The 25,397-nt window shown below is 35.2% G+C and overlaps 1 protein-coding gene across 1 annotated transcript in view; it reads left to right on the top strand.

Annotated features, from left to right (window-relative positions):
* Cyfip (Cytoplasmic FMR1-interacting protein Sra-1) overlaps positions 1 to 24,535 on the top strand; it is a 48,672-nt gene extending 24,137 nt beyond the window's left edge. Inside the window, exons 12-18 of the mRNA XM_072546897.1 lie at positions 5,541 to 5,793; positions 10,063 to 10,241; positions 10,292 to 10,425; positions 11,008 to 11,403; positions 12,098 to 12,431; positions 19,589 to 19,736; positions 19,851 to 24,535. Of these exons, the coding sequence (XP_072402998.1) occupies positions 5,541 to 5,793; positions 10,063 to 10,241; positions 10,292 to 10,425; positions 11,008 to 11,403; positions 12,098 to 12,431; positions 19,589 to 19,736; positions 19,851 to 20,051 (1,645 nt within the window). The 3' untranslated portion in view covers positions 20,052 to 24,535. The remainder of the gene's footprint in view (positions 1 to 5,540; positions 5,794 to 10,062; positions 10,242 to 10,291; positions 10,426 to 11,007; positions 11,404 to 12,097; positions 12,432 to 19,588; positions 19,737 to 19,850) is intronic.
* The last annotated feature ends 862 nt before the right edge of the window (positions 24,536 to 25,397 follow it).

Consider the following 25,397-nt stretch of genomic DNA (forward strand, 5'->3'; position numbering starts at 1 on the left):
AAAAGATATCATTGTTCCAAGATACGGCAATTTTAAAGTAATAAACGTTAAAAGAATAAAGCGAAAAGAAAATGATCAACTGGTGGAGACGGGTACGATAGTGGTGTCTTTCAGAGGCCAAATGATTCCAAAACAAGTAATCATTGAACGAATGATATACCAAGTGGAACCTTACGTTCCGAGAGTAATACAATGCCTTAATTGCATTAGATACGGACACGTTACGTCACAATGTCGAGGTAAGAAAAGATGCAGCAAGTGCGGACAGGAACATGATTCAGATGTATGCGATTTAACAGATCCCACTTGTATATTATGTTTCGGAAACCATTCAGCATTAGATCGAAACAAGTGCGCTGAGTTTGAAAAACAAAAGGGCATTAAATATATAATGGCAAATGAAAATTTACCTTTTGAAGAAGCAAAATTAAAATACAGCAGTAGCTATAGGACAGTCCTGAATTCAACAAACACAGGAAATAGGTACACAGTGACAACCAAAAGAAAATGGAGCGAAGGAGCTCAAAATAAATCAGTTTATCCTTATTCAAAAGAACACGAAAATATACTGGACACTGCAAGCGCCTCTGCTTACCCGTCGCTACCAATTATAAACAACCCATTATATCAAAATCAAACAAAAATAGTCCAACAAAACTCACTAACTAGTAAACAAATTACTGATAATATAGTAACAATATTTAAAAATTTCTTAGACAAAAACTTAATTCCAATAGCAAACAAACAAATTTTAGACGACATTAAAAGTAATATAGAAAAAGTTTTAAATGGCCCTAGTAAATAATAAGATTTTACAATGGAATTCACGATCAATAGTGAACAATAAAGGCCATTTTGAAAAGTACATTTTCGAAAATAAATTCTTAGCTATTCTTTTAAGTGAAACTTGGTTAAAACCGAATTCAAAGATAAGCTTTTCCCAATATAACATCTTCCGTGAAGATAGATCAGATGGTTATGCAGGAGTAGCGATATTATTAAGAAAAAATATCAATTTTCAGAACAATTTAAATTTTTATAAAATAAATAATGTCATGTGCGTTGCAGTACAGATTAAAATAAATAATAAAATCTTAAATTTATATTCCATTTATGCAAAACCCAAGTTATGTGTGTCAAAAAACGAATGGGTTAAATTTTTTATTAGTTTACAAAAACCTTTTTTAATAGGGGGAGATTTCAACTGCCATAATAAAATGTGGGGCTGTGATGTCACCGATCAAGAAGGTCTTTATCTTTTTGAGGCTATGGAGGAATGTGGACTTAATTTCCTAAATGATGGGTCAGAAACATTAATTCGTAGACCTATGAATTTAAATAGATCTGCTATAGACTTAACAATTTGCTCTAGGGATATTTATTACAAATTTAATTGGCACACAGAAACTTTGAGTCTGGGTTCTGATCACTACCCAATAGTAATAGAATTTAACCATAATACTGATAATAACGTTACTAATAGTAATGATGTCATTGAAACTAATGATATATCTAGATCTAGAATTACATGGGATATTAAAAAGGCAGACTGGGCTTTCTTTACCTATCTCTTAAACAATGAAAAGAATAATAATATATCAGATGGTTCAGAGCAAAAATATTCCACATTTTGTGACTCAATCAATTTAGCTAGTAAATGCTCTATTCCAGAGAGGAAAAGGGGGCCCAATGCAAAATTTAATAAACCATGGTGGAATGATGATTGTAGGAACGCTATAAGACAACAAAAAGAAGCTTTTTTGCAGTTTAAAAGACTATCTAATTACGATAATTATTTAAAATACCAACAAGCAGAAGCTTATAAAAAAAGAATTATTTTAGGCAGCAAAAGAGCTTCTTGGAAAAACTTTTGTAATAGTTTAAATAAAAATACACCCATTAGCAAAATATGGAAGGAAATAAGAAAATTAAAAAACGTTTATAACCCTCCCAATAATCCGATAGTTGTAAATGAGTGGACAGATATATTTTTTAATAAAATTGCTAGACCTTGGGTTATAGAAGGAGAAATTAATCACAGGAACTCTACGGATAATAGACATGAAAATGACGAAGCAAACACAGACAACATATTTCTCACACAAGCATTTAGTCTGGAAGAATTAGAGAACTGCCTAAAAAGACATAATAATTCAGCTCCAGGATTAGATGGTATACACTATAGTATGTTGTATAATTTACCCATACATAAGAAAGTTCAACTACTAAATGTAATAAACAATATCTGGATGAGTATGGATATACCACGTGCATGGAAAGAGTACATTATAGTTCCAATTCTTAAGCCACACAAATCACCAAACTGTCCGGATTCGTATAGAGGCATTTCTCTATCATCATGTGTGTTAAAAACAATGGAAAGAATGATTAAATGTAGACTAGAATTCTGGTTAGAAAAAAATTCTAAAATACCTGCAACACAATTCGGCTTTAGAAAATCATGTTCTACGATGGAAAATTTAACGCACTTAATACTGGATATATATAACTCATTTTCCGTCAACAAGTCGGTATTTGCTACATTCATAGACATAGAAAATGCATATGACAATGTGAACCTACAACTTCTATACCACAAAATGAAAGAAATCGGACTGCCAGATATACTCTGCTGGAAACTTCATCAACTTTACATCAATAGAACTCTTTATCTTCAAATTAATAACAAACTAATAGGGCCGAGAGTTTCAAACATCGGGTTACCTCAAGGGAGCATCTTAAGTCCAATATTATACACTATTTACACAGCTCATATAGGTCAAAGCATAATTACTAGCAAACAAGGTAAAATATTACAATTCGCAGATGATATATGCATATATGTAGATCAATTGGAAATAGAACAAGGCAGTAGTAAAATAAATACAGTATTTAAACATCTACAAGAAGACCTAGATCAAATAGCATTAAACATATCTACCAAAAAAACACAAGCTTGCATATTCTCCCGAAAACGAAACATTCCAGAAGTAGTGGAGTTGCAAAATGTCTCGTTTAAAGTTCAACCTAAAGTTAAATATTTGGGTATTATACTGGATAGGAAAATGATTTGGAAAGATCATATTGAGTACATCGTAGCAAGATCTGACAAAGGGTACAATGCGTTACGAGCAGTAAACTATACAACCTGGGGAGCAGATCCCAACATAGCATTACTAATGTATAGATCATACATAAGATCAATATTAGATTACGGATGTTACTTTTACAATCAAGCCGCCAAAACCCATCTTCAAAAAATAGACATCCTTTCAAATAAATGCCTCAGATTATGTATAGGAGCTTTGATGAGTACTCCAATATCAAACCTAAGCGTAGAATGTAATGAACCACCACTATGGTTAAGAAGGAAAACTATGTGTGAAAAATTTATAACTAAAATGATAACTAAAGAGAGCATAATATGTAACAACTGCCACAAACTTTATATAAATGACCTAACCACTGAATACTGGAGGAAAAAGCCAACATTACTTCTTGCCGAAAGTTACAATAGAATAAGACAATTTAAAAATAAGCTATACACATCAACTCTCCCATCCATGTTTCAGATAAATCTAAACAATATACCAAACATACAACCAACCTACATGAGAGATTACTCGAAATTTCCAGTTTACTTAAGGAATGCCATGTTTAATGTGGATATAGAAACTTTATTTCCGGAACATTACCAAATTTATACCGATGCCTCAAAAATGAATTCGAGAGTGGCCGCTGCCGTGTGGGACCCTAGGACAAGGTATAAAGAGGGTATACGACTTAATGAAAATTTTACAACATTTTCAGCAGAACTTATTGCAATACTGAGAGCAATGCAGTATATAAGCAGTATAAACAATAACGAAGAGAAATTTCTAATCCTTACAGACAGCAAAAGTGCTTTACTTAAACTGGAAAGTTTGAAGGACATATCAAACTACATATATATTGACATTATTAAAGCATATATCGCACTTAGGGCTAAGGGCAAACAAATATCATTTTGTTGGGTAAAAGCTCACTCTAATCTTAAACACAATGAAATAGTAGATACTCTAGCTAAGAAGGCCACCGAACAAGAAAATGAAAGTAAATATAAATTAACATTAAATGATGTTTACGCTAATATTACCAGCAATAAAACCAAAACCTGGCAACAATGGTATAACAACTCAACTAAAGGGCTATTCTACAAAAACATACAATTAAATATTCCAGCTAAATCATGGTTTAATCATTACCACAGCGAAAAAATCGTTGTTTCATACATATGCAGACTTAGATTTGGACACTGCCTAGTTCCAGAACACAAATTTAAAATAGGTCTTAGTGATAGTAATCTTTGTGAATGTGGTGAGTTAGGATCTGCAGAACACATGATACTAAACTGTAGACTAAAGATAATAGAAATAAATCAATTCATGAATCAAGTATATAGAGAAACCAATCTTACACGACCTTTTAATTTAAAAACAATATTATCTAGTTTAGACGAACGTGTATATGAGATCCTAATTAAACACATACTTAATATAAAATTAAAATTGTGAACTATTAATACCTGTGTTTATCCCATTTGTTTACCTATCTTTCCGTGGTCTAGTCTTGTGTATGTGCATTGCTCTGAAAGACCCCTGAGCAGAAGTACTCCTTGTTGACATTCCTTATAATGTAATTTAAAAAAAAAAAATGAATAAATAAATAAAAAAAAAAAATAAAAATAAAAAAAAAGAAAATAAAAAAAAAAATAAAAATAAAAAAAAAGAAAGTAATAATAAAAAACACACAATAAAGAATAATGTTGAATAATACTGAATAATACTAGAATATATTTTATGATATAGATATATCTATATAAATGTGTAATATTGTATGATTGTAGCTGAAGATTAAATTATCCATTTATTGTTATAGAATCTAGGTATGTCTTTAAAATACAAAATCTTATTTTAATAGTAATATGTGACATAAATATCTGTAGAGCAAAAATAAGTTCGGCTAATGGATTAAGTCTACAGTCAGGAAATTCGATGACACACACTAGAATTTTGCTGAACTCTTTGTGTTTTTAATATAGTTTCATTATTGTTTTGATAAATTTTTGTAAAATAGAAGAACAATTTGATTTTTTGTGAATGTGGTAAGCTGTCAAAATTATTATGTCAAATATATCACTTATTCTTGATCTACTTTAATTTAATACAAGGTAGGCATCAACAAACAAAATATTTTCATCAGATGGAAGAAAATAACCTATAAGTACAAATAAAAATATTGTGTTTCAAAAATACTAATTAAAAGAAAATAAAAATGTAGCCTTACTTGTTGTCCTAATAGACCACCGTCGTGCGGTCTTGTTATTATTTAGACGTCGTCGATGGGAGCGTTAAACCATCCAGTCAGATACCAATTGGTCAATTGGTGGCAATTATTTATATAGTCTTATCTTATGCTAATCTTATTCCACAACTACTTAATCTTTTACTACTACTACTTAATTTTATTCTACTACTACTTTAATATATAATTTATTTTAGCATATTTCTTGATAAACGATTTCGTGTTGAGTGTTCGGCAGTTGGAGCTTATTTACTTCCCTATCCCAGAGCCAACCGGTACGAAACACTTCTTAAACAAAGACATGTGCAATTATTAGGTAGGTCGATCGACTTAAATAAGCTGATTACCCAACGAATCAATGCCGATATGCAGAAATCTTTAGACTTGGCAATAAGTAAATTTGAAGGTGGTGACATTACAGGAGTCATAGAACTGGATGGATTGCTACAGGTATTGTATATAGTTTTTGACAGGAATTATGTGAAGATTGTTCTGAATATTTTTAGTAGTAGTTTGATGTAAAAACAATTACATAAGTAAAACTAAAGTGTAATGATCAAACTATGAATTGGCTTTATAGAATCATCCTCCTCCTCAGTCCTAATCCCTTTTGGGATATGGTGACACCATCAGGACTTTACAGTTTTTTCACGATTTTATTTCATCCTTCCCTGTCCTGGGCTAGTTGTTCGGCTTCATGTAACCCTTGGTTAATCAATATTTTTGTTTGATCTACCCAACGACTTGGAGATCTTCCCCTAGGTCTCTTTCCTTCAACTCTACCCTCGACTATCAGTTTTTTCATCGTACCTGTTCTTCTAGCAATGTGTCCAAATATCTCTGTTGTATTTGTTTAAGCAATATATCCTTTACTTTAAGTTGTTCTAATATCGATACGTTAGTGCGATGATCAATCCAGAATATTCTTAACATGCGGCGGTATACCCACATTTCAAAAGCGTCTAGTTTATTTTTATCCGCTTTCTTATGGGAAAAATAAGTGCCCTTACCAGCCTTAGTTTTGTGTGTATTGTTGTCCTAGAATTTTTCCAAATTGTTACCAGTTTCATCATAGCTGTTCTAGCAATAGTTAACCTTCTACGTATCTCTCTGTCACACCCTCCGTCATTTGTTATTAGGGACCCCAGGTATATGAAACTATTTAGTAGAAACTATTTAGTACTTCAAAGCCCCCAACTTCTTTAATGTATTGAAGATTATTCCGAGCTCTGTCTACTGTCATGATCTTTGTCTTACTCCTATTTAGCTTTAGTCCATATGTTTTGCTTTTCTCCTCCAGACATTTCATTATGTCTTCCATTTCTTCTTGATTTGCCGCAATTATTAAAGTGTCATCAGCATATCTCAAGTTACTGATTTTTTGACCTATTGATATTCCACCCTTCAATCCGTCTAGTACCTTTCGCATAATGTGTTCGCTGTAGATATTAAACAGAGTTAGCGAGATTATGCATCCCTGCCTGATAACTGCCTCTGTTCTGAAATGATAGGAATGGGTGTTGTTTATTTTTACTGAGCACTTATTATTTTCATATAGACTTCTAATTATTTGAATTAAGTGGTGTGGTGTTTCCATTTCCGCTACTATGGACCATAGCTGCTGCCATTTGACTTTATCGAAGGCATTTGTTTAATCCACAAAGCACAAAAGCATAGGAGTATTGAATTCACGAGTTTTTTCGATTAGCTGTCTGACATTAAGGATGTGTTCTCTTGTGCCTTTTCCTGGGACAAATCCCGCTTGTTCTTCTGACATCTGAGGCAATTTAAAAGCTTTTAGTTTTTCATTTATTACATGAAGTAGAACCTTGCTTGCATGGGATATTAGGGTTACCGTTCTGTAGTTGCTGCAATCTAGCGGAGTTCCTTTTTTAAATATAGGGATGAAAGTGGATCTCCAGTCTCTTTTAAAACTCCTGCGGTGATCTAGTCTGCGCCAGATTTTCTATTTTTTAACTTTTTGATTGCTTTTTCTACCTCTGACTTTAGAATGTTTGGTTCTCTCTCCGCAGTGAACTCGTCGTGATTTGCATTCTGGGGATCATCTGCGTATAGACTTTGACAATATTTTCTCCATACCTCCGCAATCCCTTTCCCGTCATTTATAATATGTTGGTTTTGATCCATTATTGTTTGTGTGATTGGTTTAAATTCCCTGGATATATATCGGACTTTGTTATATAGCTCATGGGATTCATACCGGTTTGCATGTCTCTCTAGTTCTTCGCATTATTCATTTATAGGTTTATTTTTATCATCCCTACATGCTCTTTTAATTTCTCTATTTAACCTTGCTAATTCTTTTTTGTTGCTGTCGTTTTGATATATGAGAGATTTAATTCTCCTTCGCTCTTCGAGAAGTTGCAGCGTTCTGTCTGTCATCCAGTGTTTTCCCTTGATGATCTTTTTTCGGTTTTGTTTCTTTCTATAGAGGTTTCTATGACATTTCTGAAACCTTTCCACATTTCTTCTGGGTTGTTTTGTGTGTTCAACATACTAGTTTCTTTTATTGCATCTCTAAATTTTCCAGCCTGTTTTGATTTTGGTGCGGCATTGTTCTTTTTATCTTCGAAGCAAGCCCATAACAATTTATGATCGGATCCACATTCAGCTCTTGGTCTAGTTTTTACGTTTGTAAAACATGTCTTCCATCTGTTTCTTATCAATATGTAGTCGATTTGGTTCTTGTATTCTCCATTTGGCTGGTTCACGTCGATAAACGACATGGGCATGGTGTTTGAACATTGTGTTTACAATAGCCAAACTGTTTTCGGTTGCAAAATCTATTAAACGTTCGCCTCGGCTGTTTCTAATACCTAACCCATAGTTTCCTACATTTTGGATGTTATCATTTCTTGTTTCTCCTACCTTAGCGTTAAAATCTTGATGCCCATAATTAGGAGTGGTTCTTTAGATGAAATATTTCTTTTTGTGTCTTCAATAACGGAGTATATGTCTTCCACTTCATTATCTAACGCGTCTGAGGTTGGCATATAGACATGAAGAATGTGCATTTTGTTTGGTGATGCTAGTAAGGGTATTTTTCGTCTCTTTCGACTTCTCGTTGTAGTATATGCACTTTGCCTGGTTGCAATAATCCTCGAACATTCCAAGTTGCTATTCCCATTGCTTTTCTTTTTCTTCCAGGCGCCAATTTCGCATGTGTTGCCTGGTTGCTCACAAACACATGCCCGGTAGCCTATTTGACACTAGTTGACCCGGAACCAACTGAGCGCCAATCGCTAATCGGATCGCTAAGCATATCTAACTATTCATGATGGTGTAGTCACGGGAATATAATCAGGTGGTTTCCCCTTGCCTGCCTGATCACAGTATCACGGCCGGTTGAATCATTATGTGATATCTTCGAAACTCCCCATTTTAAATCAATAAAGAATTATTTTTTAAACAATTCAAAAAATCAAAAGCTCAACATTGAGGGCTAGAATTTCAAACAACAGTAAAGAAAATAAAATGAATAGAAAAAAAAATGGAATGTGCAAAAGCTGAGAGATGCTACTAAAAATCCGTCGACTAAAGAGCTTGTCATGCAGCATATTTTGGACCGACATATGTTCCAGTTCACGTTGTCCGAATGCAAAGCATGTCAGATTAAATGAAACCGAAATTTCCGAAACTGACAAAAGTGTATCTTTAAAAGAAACGTGGAGTTTTTTAATGGATACGAGTGATAAGTGAAGGTGACATGCTCCTTCTTGTTCTTCAAAACCCTGTCCATCTTTTAATCCGTAAAACTGTCACAGAATACTCAGCGGAAAAGCTCAAGGCCAATGACGTCGACTCTCTACATGGTGAAAAGTGAACAAGGAAAGGTACTGCCTTTTTTTTAGTACGGCATTATTTAGTTATACCACCGAGTATCCCGAGCGAGGGCACGTTTAGTGGCGTTGGAGTTCCTTATACACCACATCGAAACAGACTTAAAGGAGAAAAGGCTTCGCAGCTTTTATTTTTAAAGTTTTTCAAGTTTTTTCAAATCAAGAACACAGTTTTTGTTTATTATTCTTAGTTTGGTTCTTATAAGACCATGCATTAAAAGTTATCATTCTTTCCGAATGTCTTTAAAAAATGTTATTGATGCATTAATTTTTTCCAACAATTTATTTCTATATAAAAAACTTATACAGAAGTAAAACACTTCACATTTGTATTTAGGTGTAAAAATATAATTAAAACTTTTGAAAAGTGTCGTCAAAATTTATATAGTAGTACATATAAAGTGACGTTTTCGATCTAGATCAGATCATCTTTAGTGCCTTCTCTTGTAATTGAAGCTAACACTAAAATTGTAGCTGTGACATCAATATATGGTTTTACATTGTTCCAAATTTAAATTCTAATGTGACTCTAGGTCGATGACATTGGATAAAAATTTAATATTTAAAGAGCAACATGTTTCTTTGCTCGACTTGAACACGTGGTTCTTGTCAGTTAAAACGACACAGACCAAGAAGTTGGTCTGTGTCTGTGCTCTTTAAGTATTAAATTTTTATCCAATGTGACGACACTTATTAAAAGTTTTAATTATATTTTTATACCTAAATACAAATGTGAAATGTTTTACTTCTGTATAAGTTTTTTAAACGATGGTATACAGCCAACTACTGGGATTTTCCCATTAATTTTTTATTTCTATATATTATTGTTTATTGTTTTCATATTGGTTGTACATTTTAGGTTAACCGACTATGCCATAAATTATTAAGTAAATGGTTAGCTCTCGATGATTTCGATTCAATGTTTAGGGAAGCAAACCATAATGTCCTAGCTCCTTATGGAAGAATTACTCTGCACGTATTTTGGGAACTGAATTACGATTTTCTGCCTAATTATGTCTATAATGCTGCAACTAATAGGTACGAGATATATCCGATGGGTGTAATTTATATTAAGAGCTATTTTGCAGGTTCACCAAATACCGAGGGATATCTTTTGGAACCGCAGTCTCTAGAGACAGACCTCCACAAATGTCTCACCATTATCTGTGGGGTACCAAACAATTAAATTTAGCCTACACAACGCAATATTCACAATACTCAGGTACTTATTTCAGTTTTTCTTTGTTTATAGACCAATCAAGTTAGTAAAAAATGTATTTGAGTTCAAATGTGTAGAATGAGATACTGCAAAAAGACTCTCATCTAGGGATTCATAAATATTTTTTAGTGGAAATATGTTTGAATAAAAATCAAAACGCCAAACTCATTATTTAGCTCATAACTTAAAAACTTGTCTATTTAGAGCTTTGACGTCAAGAGACTTTTTCAGAATAAAAAGATACACAAAATGAGATATGCTAAATTAAAATCGAATAATAAACAAAAGAAATTTCGTTATTTTCGTAGATTTTTTCAATAGTTATGACGTCTAAGGGAATTTCTCTATTATGTAGAAGATGGGTTATGAGTCTTACTCTGTCAAATGCTTTCTTCGAGTCAATCAGATACAGAAATGATGGTCTATTATACTCTCCGTTTGCAACATGAAACGGCAATAATCAGTTTTATTTCTGAATGTATTTAGTAGATAGTATTTTCTCAAAATATTTATAAAATCTGAGATCCCAAATAGCTTTTAAACTTTATTTAAAAACTAAAAATTAGTGTTCGTGTTATGTTTCAGGTTTTGTTGGTCCCCAGCACTTTCATACAATGTGCAGACTTCTCGGATACCAAGGAATCGCAGTAGTAATGGAAGAACTTCTGAAAATAGTTAAAAGTCTGATCCAAGGAAGCCTTCTACAATTTACAAAAACGCTTATGGAAGCAATGCCAAAAATATGTAAACTACCTAGATATGATTATGGATCTCCTGGTGTTCTAGGTTACTATCACGCACAACTTAATGATATAGTGCAATATCCTGACGCACGTACTGAACTTTTCCATAACTTCAGAGAATTTGGAAATATTATTTTGTTTTGTTTACTGATGGAACAAGCATTATCCCAGGAAGAAGTATGCGATCTGCTGCAAGCTGCACCTTTTCAAAATATTCTTCCTAGACCGTTCTGCAAAGGTAAGCAATTAATTAGTGTTCCTTTTATCACAGAAATAATATAGTTGAAACAATGCAAGTTGTACCTCTTAATCTCCAAGAACAGGTCAGAATTTGATGATTTTTTAAAACATTTTATAAAATGGTTATGAAGTTGAAAAAACATTTCATACATGTACAACATATTGTCACCTAAAAGACGACGATTCTGTAGATATTTGAAGGTGCACTGCACAGAGGTGTGAAAAAATAAAACCGAGTGTAACAACTGTAGCGACTGTAACAACTGTAACGACATATCGCGCGACCACACACTACATGGAGTAGTAAAGGCAGTCCCATGCGTGTTTATTAATAAAATAAAATCGATTGAAATCGAATCCAGGGGAAAGTAGACAGTAAGCGAGGGCCAGGCAGGAGAAGACACTCGTGGCTCCAAAATCTGAGGTCAAGCCAAAACAAACTCGCGCGCAGAATACAGTGATGATTTAAATCATACATAATAAATGTACCTCTTGAGGTAAGTGTGACTGAAAGGGTTAAAAAAACAATATACTAGACAATATTCTTTCTGTTATTTAGAGTATGTTAGCATATTTTAGCAAAATTGGCCTGTTCCTGAGAATTAAGAAATTAATTGCATTGATTAATATACATATAAAACATGAAAATAAAAATGTCAAACCTTTCTAAATGATTTTTTTTTGTACTGAAGATGGTGAAAAACTCGAAGCTAAACAGAAACGACTAGAAGCAAAATACCAAGCTTTACAAATAGTCCCCAACATAGAAAAGCTAGGAACTGCCAAACAAGCTATGATATCAAAGGAAGGTGACTTGCTTACTAGGGAACGTCTTTGTTGTGGCTTATCAATATTTGAAGTGGTTTTAAGTAGACTGAGAAGTTTTCTAGATGATCCTGTCTGGGTGGGTCCCCCTCCAACAAACGGAGTCATGAACGTAGACGAATGCACTGAATTTCATAGGCTGTGGTCTGCTCTCCAGTTTGTTTATTGCATTCCAGTCAGTGAGAATGAATATACAGTAGAGTAAGTAATAATATTTGTATTCTTTCTTTTCAATCTTTTGGTGTATTTGATAGTATAGCTAATGTATTTTCTAAAGAGTTATGACGTTGTAAATAGTTGCGTAGATGCGTTGTAAACTGGCAACGATGCACTGGAAGATTAAAGTGAAAACTGGAAGAGTTCGACACATTTATGGTTCCGTACAGTGGCGGCTAGTGCTAAAGGCCCACGGGGCCATGGCACTGGCTCTGAAAAATATATTTTTATTCATCTTTATTATTAAATCTTTATCTTTATCATTAAATTTAATCTTTATCATTAAATTTAACAAAATACCCTAAATCACATTTTAATTTATTAAAAATGTAATAAAATAAATACATACTGTTGTGAATTTATTAATTGTTATGTCTTTAATTTATAATGTCTTTATCAAAAGGTTCTTATCTTAATTCATTAAAAAGCACAATAACTGATATTTATTTATTTATCACTAAACATACATAATTTATTAAAAAGCGAACGTAACATTTAAATTCGCGAGCGCGTCTTGAGAATTAACTGTTTTTCCAAATAAAATGTCCTGTTAATATATGCCAGTGCCGTTATCTCGAAAAGTCTTGAGTAGACGACGGCGAAACGGTAAAGGCAAACTGGATTTCCCGCATCGGTTCGACCTTGTTCTGAAAGGTCCACTCAGGTAAATAGACGCCTCTCGTAAAATCTAAAACATAGGCATGTGAATAAAAACATGTTTACAGGTTAAAACTATGACTCATATTTTTACGTAACATTGCCCCCCTCTCAAAAGATGGTTCCTCCTGGAACCTTGTCGGGACTAGAACTGGACGGTATGCTGGTATCGGCAACTGGACCCTCTTTTACAACTTCCAGTTGTATAAAAATGACAAGGGACGGTTTTCTCTCCGCACCAGTAACTATGCGGATTGCAACAGACTAACACCTGGACTTCGGTGTCTTTGAAGATCTCCTCCACCATATTTCGGATAACCCTCCAATCTAATTGGCGGCACTCCAACTTTGGCATGGCTAACTTTTGCACGTCGGACTCTAGTACGTGCTCTCTCAATTGAAGTAAGGCTTCCCATACATCTCGGTAGGTAGGTTGGTCACGGGCAGTGTCTTTTGTTACCAGGTAGAAAAGGTAACGTGATGCATCTTGGAGTTTCAAGGTTTTACCGGGAGCTGGCACTTGGCATTGAAGTTCTGCAACTCGACCAAACTTCCTTCGAAAGACGGATGCCAACCCTGGTGCGTCTTTGATACTGGCCGGGATGGTAAGGGCCAGCGAGTAGTCATCGGGGAGCGCGAGTAGATCTTGCTTTTCTTCAGTGGTAACACCATGTCTCGCTTTACCGGTACCTCCATAGGCACCCATGAATTCCTCAAACGTGAGGTCAGACACATCGTGGACTTGGTTTACTTCCACTTCTTCATCTACGTCGTGGTCACCTTCGAAAGACGCCAACCGGTTATGGTGTACTATCATCGGCTTTCCCCTCGGAATCTTGCTTATTCGGTAGATGACATCGTTGATCTTCTCCATAATGAGGTATGGACCTTCCCAAAACTGCTGCAATTTGGGAGAACAACCTTTTCGCTTCTTGGGATTATACAGCCATACTTTGTCGTTCTGCTTAAAGCAACCCTTTTCGGCTTGTGTATCGTACCGTTTCTTCATTCTGTCGCTAGCGATCTGAAGGTGGGAACGGACCAACTCATGTACATCGTCCATTCTTCTTCGTAATTCGATCACATAATCTTCACCTGCTACATCTTCTCCAGGTTTACATCCAAACTCGAGATCACAAGGTAGTCGCATTTCGCGTCCGAATAGGACTTTGGCTGGTGTCTGGCCTGTTGATTCGTTAACAGCAGATCTGTAGGCCATTGTGAAGAACGGAAGGTATTGGTCCCAGTCTCGCTGATGATCGGACACCATCTTTGTCAAATACTTGCCAACTGTCCTATTCATTCATTCTACCATACCATCCGATTGCGGATGATACGCGGTAGTTCTTGTTTTCTTCATGCCTAGTCTATCACATATTCCTTGGAATAGATCGCTTTCGAAGTTCCTGCCTTGGTCACTATGTATCTCCAAAGGCACTCCAAATCGGCTGATATATTCTTGGATCAACTTATCTGCAACGGTGGCGGCCTTCTGGTCGGGAAGTGCGTAAATCTCGACCCACTTAGTGAAGTAATCCATTACTACCAGCATCTATTTGCCTCCATTTTCACTTTCTGGAAATGGCCCAGCGATGTCCAAAGCTATTCTTTCAAACGGGCTTCCAACATTATATTGTCTCATAGGAGCTCTCCTTTTTCGGTAAGGCCCGTTACTCGTGGCACAAATAGTACATTTCTTACACCAGTCTTTTACATCGTCGGAACTGTTCATCCAATAAAACCGTTCCCGAATTCGCTGAAGGGTTTTCCTTACACCAAAATGCCCTCCCGATGGACTGTCGTGTAACTGACGAAGTACTTCGGCTATTCTGCTCTTTGGGATCACCAACTGTCTTCTCTTCTCTGAACCGTCATCATTTTCCAGGACTCGTTTGAGCAAGCCATCTTCGATGATAAATGAGTCCCACTGGGCCCAATACGTCTTAACTACTGAGCATAGGTTTGATATTTCCTGCCAAGGTGGTCGACGGTTTTCCTCTTTCCATTTTCGGATTTTCTGTATAACTGGATCTCTCTCTTGTTCTGCCCTTATCTTAGTAGGCGTCCAGTCGTCGTTGACAATCGTCGTTCTTAGCACTGCTGCTTCCTTGGATTCCGTTTTGTTGCAGTGGGAACACTCTGCTGGGCATGGCCTTCTGGAAAGAGAATCAGCGTTTCTGTGGCTAACTCCGGCCCGGTGCTCAATCTTAAAATCGTATTCTTGGAGTCGTTCGATCCACCTGGCTATCTGACCCTCTGGATTCTTAAACTGCATCAACCACTTAAGGGCGGCATGGTCGGTTCGGATTAGAAACTTTCTGTCATAGAGGTATTGATAGAAGTGCTCTACTGATTTAACTACTGCTAGAAGTTCTTTTCTCGTGACGCAATAATTCCGCTCAGGTTTTGAAAGAACTTTACTAAAATATCCGAGGACTCGTTCCTGTCCTCCTTGAATCTGAGACAGCACTCCTCCAATTCCCACATTACTTGCATCCGTATCTAAGATGAACTCTCCTTCTGGCAGTGGATACCCCAAAATTGGTGCTGTTATTAAATGCTTTTTCAACGTTTCAAAGGCATTTTGGCAGTCTATATCCCAGCGGTATTCTCTTGCTTCCTCTGTAAGTCGCGTTAATGGCTTAGCGATATCTGCAAACTTCTTAATAAACCTCCGGTAGTAAGTACATAGTCCAAGAAAACTTCTCACTTGATGTTTGTCAGTTGGTTTTGGCCATTCCTTAATAGAATCGATTTTTCCCTTATCCACGGCCACTCCTTCTTTACTGACTATATGACCCAGATAATTGACTTTACCTTGAAATAGCTGGCACTTCTTGGGGTTTAGCATCAATTGGGCAGCTTTAAGTCGATTAAAAACGTTTTCTAAATTCCTCAAATGATCTTCGAATGTCTATCCCAAGACGATTATGTCATCTAAATAAACCAGGCATGTTTTCCAAGATAACCCTCTCAACACATTTTCCATAAGCCTCTCAAATGTCGCAGGAGCATTACAGAGTCCAAATGGCATAACGTTGAATTGCCACAATCCAGATCCTGTGGTGAAGGCTGTCTTTTCTTTATCTACTGGGTCCATTTCTACCTGCCAGTATCCAGACTTCAAATCCAAAGTAGAAACCAATTTACTTCCAGCCAATGTGTCCAATGTGTCATCGATCCGAGGCAGAGGATAACTATCCTTCTTGGTAACGTTGTTCAGCAAACGGTAATCCACACAGAACCTCGTCGTTCCGTCTTTCTTCTTAACCAGGACCACCGGAGGGACCCATGGGCTCGTAGAAGGTTCTATCACCCCGTCTTTCTTCATTTCCTGAACAATCGTTTCAGCTTCCTCTCTTTTCGCCTGTGGTAATCGTCGAGCTGTTTGACGAATTGGCTTAGCACTACCAGTATCAATTTTATGCTTAACAACGGTAGTTCTTCCCGTCTTTCCTCCTTTCGGTACGAAAATATCACGATACTGCCGAAGAAATTCCTTTAATTTCCTTTTCTCCATCTGGTTTAGAGACTGTCCTGCAACTGCAACCATTTGGTCGAATTTGTCGTTGGAATTATCAGATGTTGTCGCCTGACGGATTATGGATGTCACAGGTACACAAGTTCCTACTTTTGTCTCTTTCTTTATGGTCACTGGGTAGTCGTTGACATTGATAAGTCTCACAGGAATTTCTTTAGCCGAAGTCACCAATTCCTTTTCAATTATGATTCCACGGCCAACCTCATCGTCGTGGTTCCAAGGCTCCATCATAACAGGTCTCCCTTCGTCTACAATTCCCTGTAGTCGCGCTACTATGATCGTTTCGCTTCTCGCAGGCACGACTGTATCTTCTGTAATGGCTGCTTGCACAGTGTTGTCATTATGTGGATGGAGAAATACCTCCTCGTTGCCAACTTTGATTACCTTATTCTTAAAATCCAATTGCAATCCATACATATTCATTACGTCCATTCCTAATATAACATCCTCTTCGATGTCAGCAACTATAACAGTATGGACAAACTTTTCTGCCCCAATTCCCAATTGTACCTGGATTTCTCCATGAATGTTGGCATTTTCACCTGTAGCGGTCCGAAGTCGCAACCTCGTTGGTAACAGTTTCTTTCGGCTGTTTATAACTGTCGGGCGTATAATGGTTCTGGTCGCTCCGGTATCCACCAACAACGTATGTCTTTTACCATTTATTTCTCCATCCACATATACACTATCTTCACGACATTTCAAAGAAGCTATTAGTATAAGAGGGTCTTTGGAAAAGTTCCGGGTCGAAGCTGCTCCCCTAAAGCCGACTCGTTCTGGTTTTCCTGATGGTGAGTTTCTTGATTTTATGGTCTTCGTTTTCTTGCATGTAATAATTTTCATCATATTAACGAGCTGGTCAAGTTTATCTTCATCTCCTTCCTCTTTTACAGTCCTAACTTTACTGTACCCACCAGAGGCCTGCGTAGCTGACTCGTATTCGAGGGCGGCGGATAAGACATCAACCAGCGTCTTGTGACGAGCTAATCGTAGTGTTCTCTGCATTTCATGATCACGAAGACCATCAATAAACGTTTGAACGGCCAATTTTTCCATCATGTCTTCGGGAGCTGTTGGATAAGCATATCGTACTAATCTGGCAATATCTACCTCATATTCTTGAAGAGCCTCATCTTTCTTCTGTCTACGATTTTTAAGCTGCGACTGATATACATGCTCCAAATGTTCGTGGCCATATCGCATATTTAACCTCTTCTTCAGTTGTTCGAAATCATCGGTCTCCTCTACGGCTATGGTCTGAAGCACATCTAAGGCATCTCCTCGAAGAGCGATAGTCAGGTTTACAGCCTTTTCTTTTTCAGATCATCCATTCGCTCTTGCAGCTGATTCGAACTGTTTCATGTAGTTATTCCATGACGATTTTCCGTCGAAAGTTGGGACTTTCACATGGACAGAACCTCCACTTCCTTCAAATTTCGGCCGTATTTCCAACTTACATTTAGTCTCGTCTTCTTTTGTCTCTACTGTAATTGGATTGTTTCCTCTCTCTGCCGTCCCTGTTTCCTCCAGCTTCTTTTCCATCTCTTTCCATATCTTTTCTTCGAAGGCCAACATATCGGCAGCAACTTGGTTTTTTAACGAAGATATTCTATCGTCCAGGGCAGACATCTCAGAAGTGACTTTAGAGATTTCCGAAGAGATGTTAGCAGAGACTTTGCTTTCCAGCGAAGAAATCTCGTTAGAAACTTTGTTTTCTAATGAGGCGATGTCGCCGGAAACTTTCGAAATATCGCCAGAAACTTTGTTCTCTAATGATGCGATGTCACCAGAAACTTTGGCTACATCACCAGAAACTTTGGCTACATCAGAAGAAACTTTCGAAATATCGTCAGAAACTTTGTTCTCTAATTTCGAAATCGACGAGATAACAGCATCTTCAAATATATAAGTCTCTGGATCTAGTCCTTCTTCTAGCAAAGCGTTCTTTAGTCGTTGGACTAACTCAGCCTTTTTTCCGGTAGAAGCTAATTCTCTGTCTTCGAGATGTCTTCTTAAATTAGTCACTGTCAGCTCATAAATCGTCGTCATTTTCACAATTTATTTTATATTCACTTGTATTATTATTATAAGTCTAATTTATGTTCGATCTCACTTCTGCCACCATTTGTTGTGAATTTATTAATTGTTATGTCTTTAATTTATAATGTCTTTATCAAAAGGTTCTTATCTTAATTCATTAAAAAGCACAATAACTGATATTTATTTATTTATCACTAAACATACATAATTTATTAAAAAGCGAACGTAACATTTAAATTCGCGAGCGCGTCTTGAGAATTAACTGTTTTTCCAAATAAAATGTCCTGTTAATATATGCCAGTGCCGTTATCTCGAAAAGTCTTGAGTAGACGACGGCGAAACGGTAAAGGCAAACTGGATTTCCCGCATCGGTTCGACCTTGTTCTGGAAGGTCCACTCAGGTAAATAGACGCCTCTCGTAAAATCTAAAACATAGGCATGTGAATAAAAACATGTTTACAGGTTAAAACTATGACTCATATTTTTACGTAACAATACTTTAGTTTGCAACAAATTATTTCACTGCACAAAATATTTTCAAAAATTATTGTCTATTAAAGTCAATTAATTAAAGAAGAAACAAATTTTGCTGCACTATTAAAAGAGATGGAGTAGAATCAACCTGTACGAAGAACTGTCAAATAATGAAATTTGACTGCTGAAACTTTTAGAATGATTAGTACAACTTATTTGAGACACGTAAACTTGTGTTCTGTGTCGATATGACACAATTGACACATATTTAGAAAATCCATTACCTCTACTAGTAATTTTTCTATTGAATCTATTGAATTGAATTTAATACTGAATCTTATTTCAAAGCGAAAACAAAATGTTTTGAAGGGCAGATACAATATTGACTTCTCAAGTTTATGTGTAAATTAAAAACCGTTACATTTTTTAGGGAATTGTTTGGCGAAGGTCTGCATTGGGCTGGGTGTACAATGATCGTTCTTCTTGGACAACAAAGAAGATTTGAAGCTTTAGATTTTTGTTATCACATTTTAAGGGTACAAAGAGTTGACATGAAGGATGAAGTAGTGAAAGGAATTGTGAGTTTTTGATTATTTATTTAATTCAATATTCTTTAAAATAAAAAATCCTGTAAAAATACTGTATAATATTCCCGTAGATAATTGGGAAACTTGATTAAATTTATTTTCCAGAATCTCAAGAGAATGGTTGATCGTATACGACGATTCCAGGTATTAAACTCGCAAATATTTGCTATTCTAAATAAGTTTTTAAGATCAGGAGAAAGCGATGAGCTGTCAGTTGAACATGTTCGATGTTTTCCTCCACCTATACATCCGTCAATCAATCCCCAACAGCATTACCATGCACCAGAACATCTCAGGCAGTATTAATTTTTAGGGCTAAGTCTAAATGTTATTTATATTTTGTTATTTTGCTATAAATACACATTAGTTGTAATTCTGTAACTGAGGAATGGACCAATAATAAAATCAATGTTGAACAGTTGTGAGGCCATCCTAATACTTTTTATACTATATTGTTTTTTATTAAATAAATATTTATGTATAAATGTTGTCTCAGCTACCTACATTATTTGTAGGTAATGTTTTCATACTTTTAGCTATGTTTTTCTTGGATTTTATCTTTGTCTTGCCTTTACTTCTCTATAACTATTTTTGCCTATCTGCCCTTTAGCATTCTGGTTACCAGCGAGGTCTTTTTTCTTAACTCTAATCTCTAGTTAGTCTCAAATAACTCTAATTTCATATACTTTCTCATATTTTTGATTTCTTCTGGTGCGGCCACCTGATAATATCCAGTAAAAACATAAAAAGAGCAGTACGCTATATGATTTACAGAATTTTGAATATTCTGGTGTACTTTTTACATTTTTCGATTTAGCAGTTAAAAAATAATTGTTTTAAATTGGTCATTCCTTTGTATTTATATATTTTTAAAAAATTATTATTTCTTCTTAAAATTATGTATATATTTTATTTAAGTTGGTAGTTATATAGATCCCTATAGGATAGATGGGTCTATCTAGTGTGGTTACATTTTAACCATTAATTTGGCAAGCAATACAAAAGTAATTTTTGAGAAATGGTAGTGTGATATGGTATATCACAAGACATTTTGACCATTTTTATATTATTCTTTTTATAGATAAGGGAGATATGGAATTATTTCCACAAGATACATAGTCAAATATCCAAATTTATTGTAAACATTTATTATGTATCTTATAAGAAAAAGAAAATATTGTAGCTGAAACCTCACAATAAAAGCAGAAACTAAAAGTACTAAAACTAGTTTTTTAATAAAAAATGGAAACAAAAAGTAATAAAGTAAGATATTAATTTTTCAAAAACGACCAAAACTGTTGTAAAACTTACTTGTGTGCTATTATGTAAAGAATTAAAACAATTTCTATCCTTTACTAAACACAATATAAGAGAACATTTTGAACACGACCAGGATGATTTGCAATACCTACACCTGCCTTTGGTATCATAAATAGGAAAATTATTAACTTTATCAAATCGTATTTCCTCTGATGGTCTCGGCAGAACGCACTCTTTAATTTCTTAATGCAAACACTCTGCTGTTAGAGCCTATGCTATGCTTCTAATAGTAATAATTATAACGCATGGATTCTATACAGAATCCATGCGTTATTTATACAAATATCTACCATTTGTGCAAATATGGAGAGGTACCAGCGACGAGTGTTTCGGGGAATTCTGTAAAGGCTTACCAGCATAGCCATCAAATCTACTCCACCCATATGAGAATTATAGTGTTTTATGGTAGTGTTTTATTAGAGAAGGACAAGGGATTTCAATTTTTGCTCGCTGACTTTTATCATACCTTTTAATTGTTTGCACAGGTGTAGAAGATATATATGTACTAGCTAGGACAACAGGTTTGTTGTTAAACCATTTCACAACATTTATTTTATTAATGTTGTCACTTCTTGAACAAAACGACCCTCTTCCTGTTTTCTTCGGAGAGTTATCATCTTCTAAACCACAATTTTTTAATCATTCCTTTCTCATTGTTCCCAGGGCTAAAATTCCATAATCATGACGAAGAATGTAAAACCAATCAAAACTTGAAAAGAAATGATCGACATAGCTAACACAGAGCCCGGTGAGTTCATTGATTGTGTTAGAGCAAGAACAACTTTAGTCCCTATCAATCCTAAGGATTCTTCTTTTCGTGAAAAAGTATGCTGCCTAAAAGTATCATCCCCCCATAAACTATGAAATCGTACACAAAACCTGAAATGCCGGCTCTAACAAATATTTTAAAACCCCATTTTTTTTGGTTTTGATTTTATGTACTGTCGTTGTGAACCAGCCTTATTCCCTTCATAAGGGACCAACATATCGTCGATACTGCTGTATGGTTGGTGACCCCTGAAGTACCTCGTACATGCTTGGCAAATTTCTCCCAAATTCCTCATGTGCGTTCTTTACAATCGTCCACACAGACACGCCACCTTCTGAACCCCCCTCTGCTTCTTAGTAGTCCACTACTTCTCCACTAATTCAACATTCATCTCGTTTACCACACTACCACTACTCTGAGAGAAAAAAAGAGTACCTCATTCCTTGAAGAGGCGCAAGCCTAAACAAGGTTAAAACCCTGGCTCCTCGTCGATACTAAGGCGTTTTTCTTCTTCTATAATACAACAATTTCTTCTCACTATGTCCAAAACTGGGCGAATTCGGTAGTACTGATAGTTGTTTATATGATCTTTATTTATTAGAAGATATTAGAAGATTTTTCACTAGCGAAGTGAATATATCTGCGAATTTTCTGGTGCAGTCCAAGTATAACCGCATAGCTACTATACCCATCAAAATCTGTATCGCTATGAAGTCGTCTCGTTTGCCGAACGGAATAAAGGCTTGTATTGTTGACAATCAACTCTAATAGATCGCCTGCAAAAAACATTTTGAAATATTCTAATGGTGACTTTATTTCATCCACCACAGAAAAGTTATTTTCGGGAATGTTCACAGGATATTGAAATTCTTTTTTCGTCCAGTGGTATTCAACCAAATTCTGTCGTTTCGTGCGTTTACTTTGTAGTTTGCCTTTAGGTTGGTTAGTATTGTCGTTGATCTCTTTAGATGGTCCAGGTATCTGATATTGTGATCGTGTTTTTAGAGGACTCAAAGCAGATTTAGGTATACTACAAATAGATTTAGGCGTACTATAAGCAGATTGATGTGTTGATAGCTCTGGTTTTGAATGTTCATTTCGGATACTGAATCTGTATCTGATAATGTATCAAAAATCTCTTGAACTTCAGAAGGTAAACTTTCGACTTCAGAACTTTCATCGGTTTCAGAACTTTGAGTTCTAGATGGTTTAGTATAACTTTCATTTTCTTCATCGCTCGAATCATCCATATCAGATGAAGGTGGTGGAAGTAATGCCAAAATTTTTTCGGGCCTTGATGATGTCATACTGGTAATTCGCTGAAACCAAGGAAGCACTATACTTATATAACTAAATTAATTCATTTTGAAACGTTTCATCAAAACAAATTCTACTAATGTAATTGGAAATGAAGTGGGGGATAGGTACAAAACAAAAATATTTCACAATACTGAATATATGGCAAAGTAAATTATAAGATACATAACAAAAAAGTTCCATTAAGCTATATCTTTGGCAAAGAAGATTATAGGATATAAAACAAAAATGCTCCTTTATGCTGTATCTTTGACAAAGTAGATTATAGGATACAGCTTAAAAATGGTTCGGTATTGTCACTTTTGGATATTTATATATAAATATTCATGTATGTATGATCACAACACATTATCATACTACAACTTCACCTCCTGTATTAAAACAAAATACTTACTTTTACACTAATACTGAATATAACTTACCAGTCTTTTTCTAATCGGCGTTCACTAGGCAACCATCTTATAAACATTGTGCCTAACTTTGAATGATCATTATATATGGCAGTACTATTAGCTTTCTGAGTTTAGTAGACGTATAGGCAACACAATTAACACACAATAGTGAGTAAATGATTTAAGAAATAGACAATTTGAATATTTGAAAATGACGTAGCCTATAAAATACAAATCCAAATTAAGGGTTAATAAGAAAATATGGATATAAATGAGATAATGGGACAACTACAACCATTGCATTTGAAGATTTTTGTGCTATGGATATAGTATAGAAAAAATAGAAGAGCAGTTTCCTTGGATTCTTGTTTGTAATAGATGTGCCCGAAAAGTATTTATTTTCCAGATACTTTCGGCAAACGCGACAAGAATATCACTTCAAATACATAGAAATCAAAGAATTAAGCGATCAACTTGGTTTTATAAAGATTAGGACTTTTCTTGTTTAACACAAGTAGGTTTTTCTCTTAATATCGTTCTGGAACTGTTGCATTGTGGTCTTCAAGTTTTCTCAAATTTTTCTTGAGAATAAATAACAATTATACAATAAACTCTTTATTTGTAGTTGATGTTTCGTTATCGGTACCACTTATAATATATAATTTTTACAAGTACACTAACTTTAAAATTAAATTTTAAAAATGGTATTTTAATCAAGTTTGGATTCAATCATAGAGCTAAAAATTGGTACGAATGTTCGGAATAATGGAAAAGAGAAAAATACGCCAACAATTTCAAAAGACTCCCAATGAACTGGCCCTCATAGCTTTACATTTATATTTGTTTATTTACTGACACAGTGTTTACTTGTGCAAATGTAATCAAACGACGTACATTGTGGATGTATCTACATAATGCCCACTTTTGTCTTATCTGTAGGGATTTATAAATTACCAAATATTGAATCTATAATAAAAGTACAATTATTTGTATAGAGTTTTATTTATGTGTAATTTTATATTGGAATGTAATTTACTTTTAGTTTTTTAACTTTGTATATGCGAATCCTATAGACGCAATTAAATTATTATATGTAATATCTAAGTATTATATTCACCTTGTATAAATTATTATATTCCTGGTGTAAATGTAAGCGAATCCCGCACTGCACTCGCGGATCACAAGTGCGGTTGAGAGGACGGAGTGTTTTAGTGGGTAGGTTCTCGCCACGGCGAAGATTGCGGTTGAGCGTGTCACATGTGGTGGGCTCGACAGGCAGACAAGTAGTTGTACTGTAAAACACGTTCACTTCTCATTTGGTTCACATACAGATTTGCTCCAGTTGTGTTTTCCTTGCAGATGATCATTAGCTTGGTTTTATTGGTGTTTATATCCAGTTCATATGTTCTACTTGTTTCCGTTATTTTGTTCATTAAGTTTTGCAGCCCTTCTATGGTATTGGAAAACACTATTGTATCATGTGCATACCGCAAGTTATTGAGCTTGACTTCATTTATTGAGATACCTTTATCAATATCTTTTAGAGCCTCTTCAAAAATGTGCTCCGAGAACAGACTGAATGTGGTGAAATTATGCACCCCTGCCTCACTCCCCTTAAGATTTTGACCTGATCTGTATATTCTCCATCTATTCAGAGCACCCTAATTGATGCCAATACAGGTTAGCTATTATTTTTAGGTCTCTTCGGTCAATCCCTGTCCTTTTCAGCACTTTCATCATTTGTTCATACCTGACTCTATCGAAAGCCTTCTTGTAGTCAATCAGGCATGTAAAAACATCACAGCTGACATCTCTACATTTCTGAAACAATACCTGCACGCTAAATAAAGCTAC

Source organism: Diabrotica undecimpunctata, chromosome 10 (assembly GCF_040954645.1).
Source record: "Diabrotica undecimpunctata isolate CICGRU chromosome 10, icDiaUnde3, whole genome shotgun sequence".
Taxonomy (NCBI): Eukaryota; Metazoa; Arthropoda; class Insecta; order Coleoptera; family Chrysomelidae; genus Diabrotica; species Diabrotica undecimpunctata.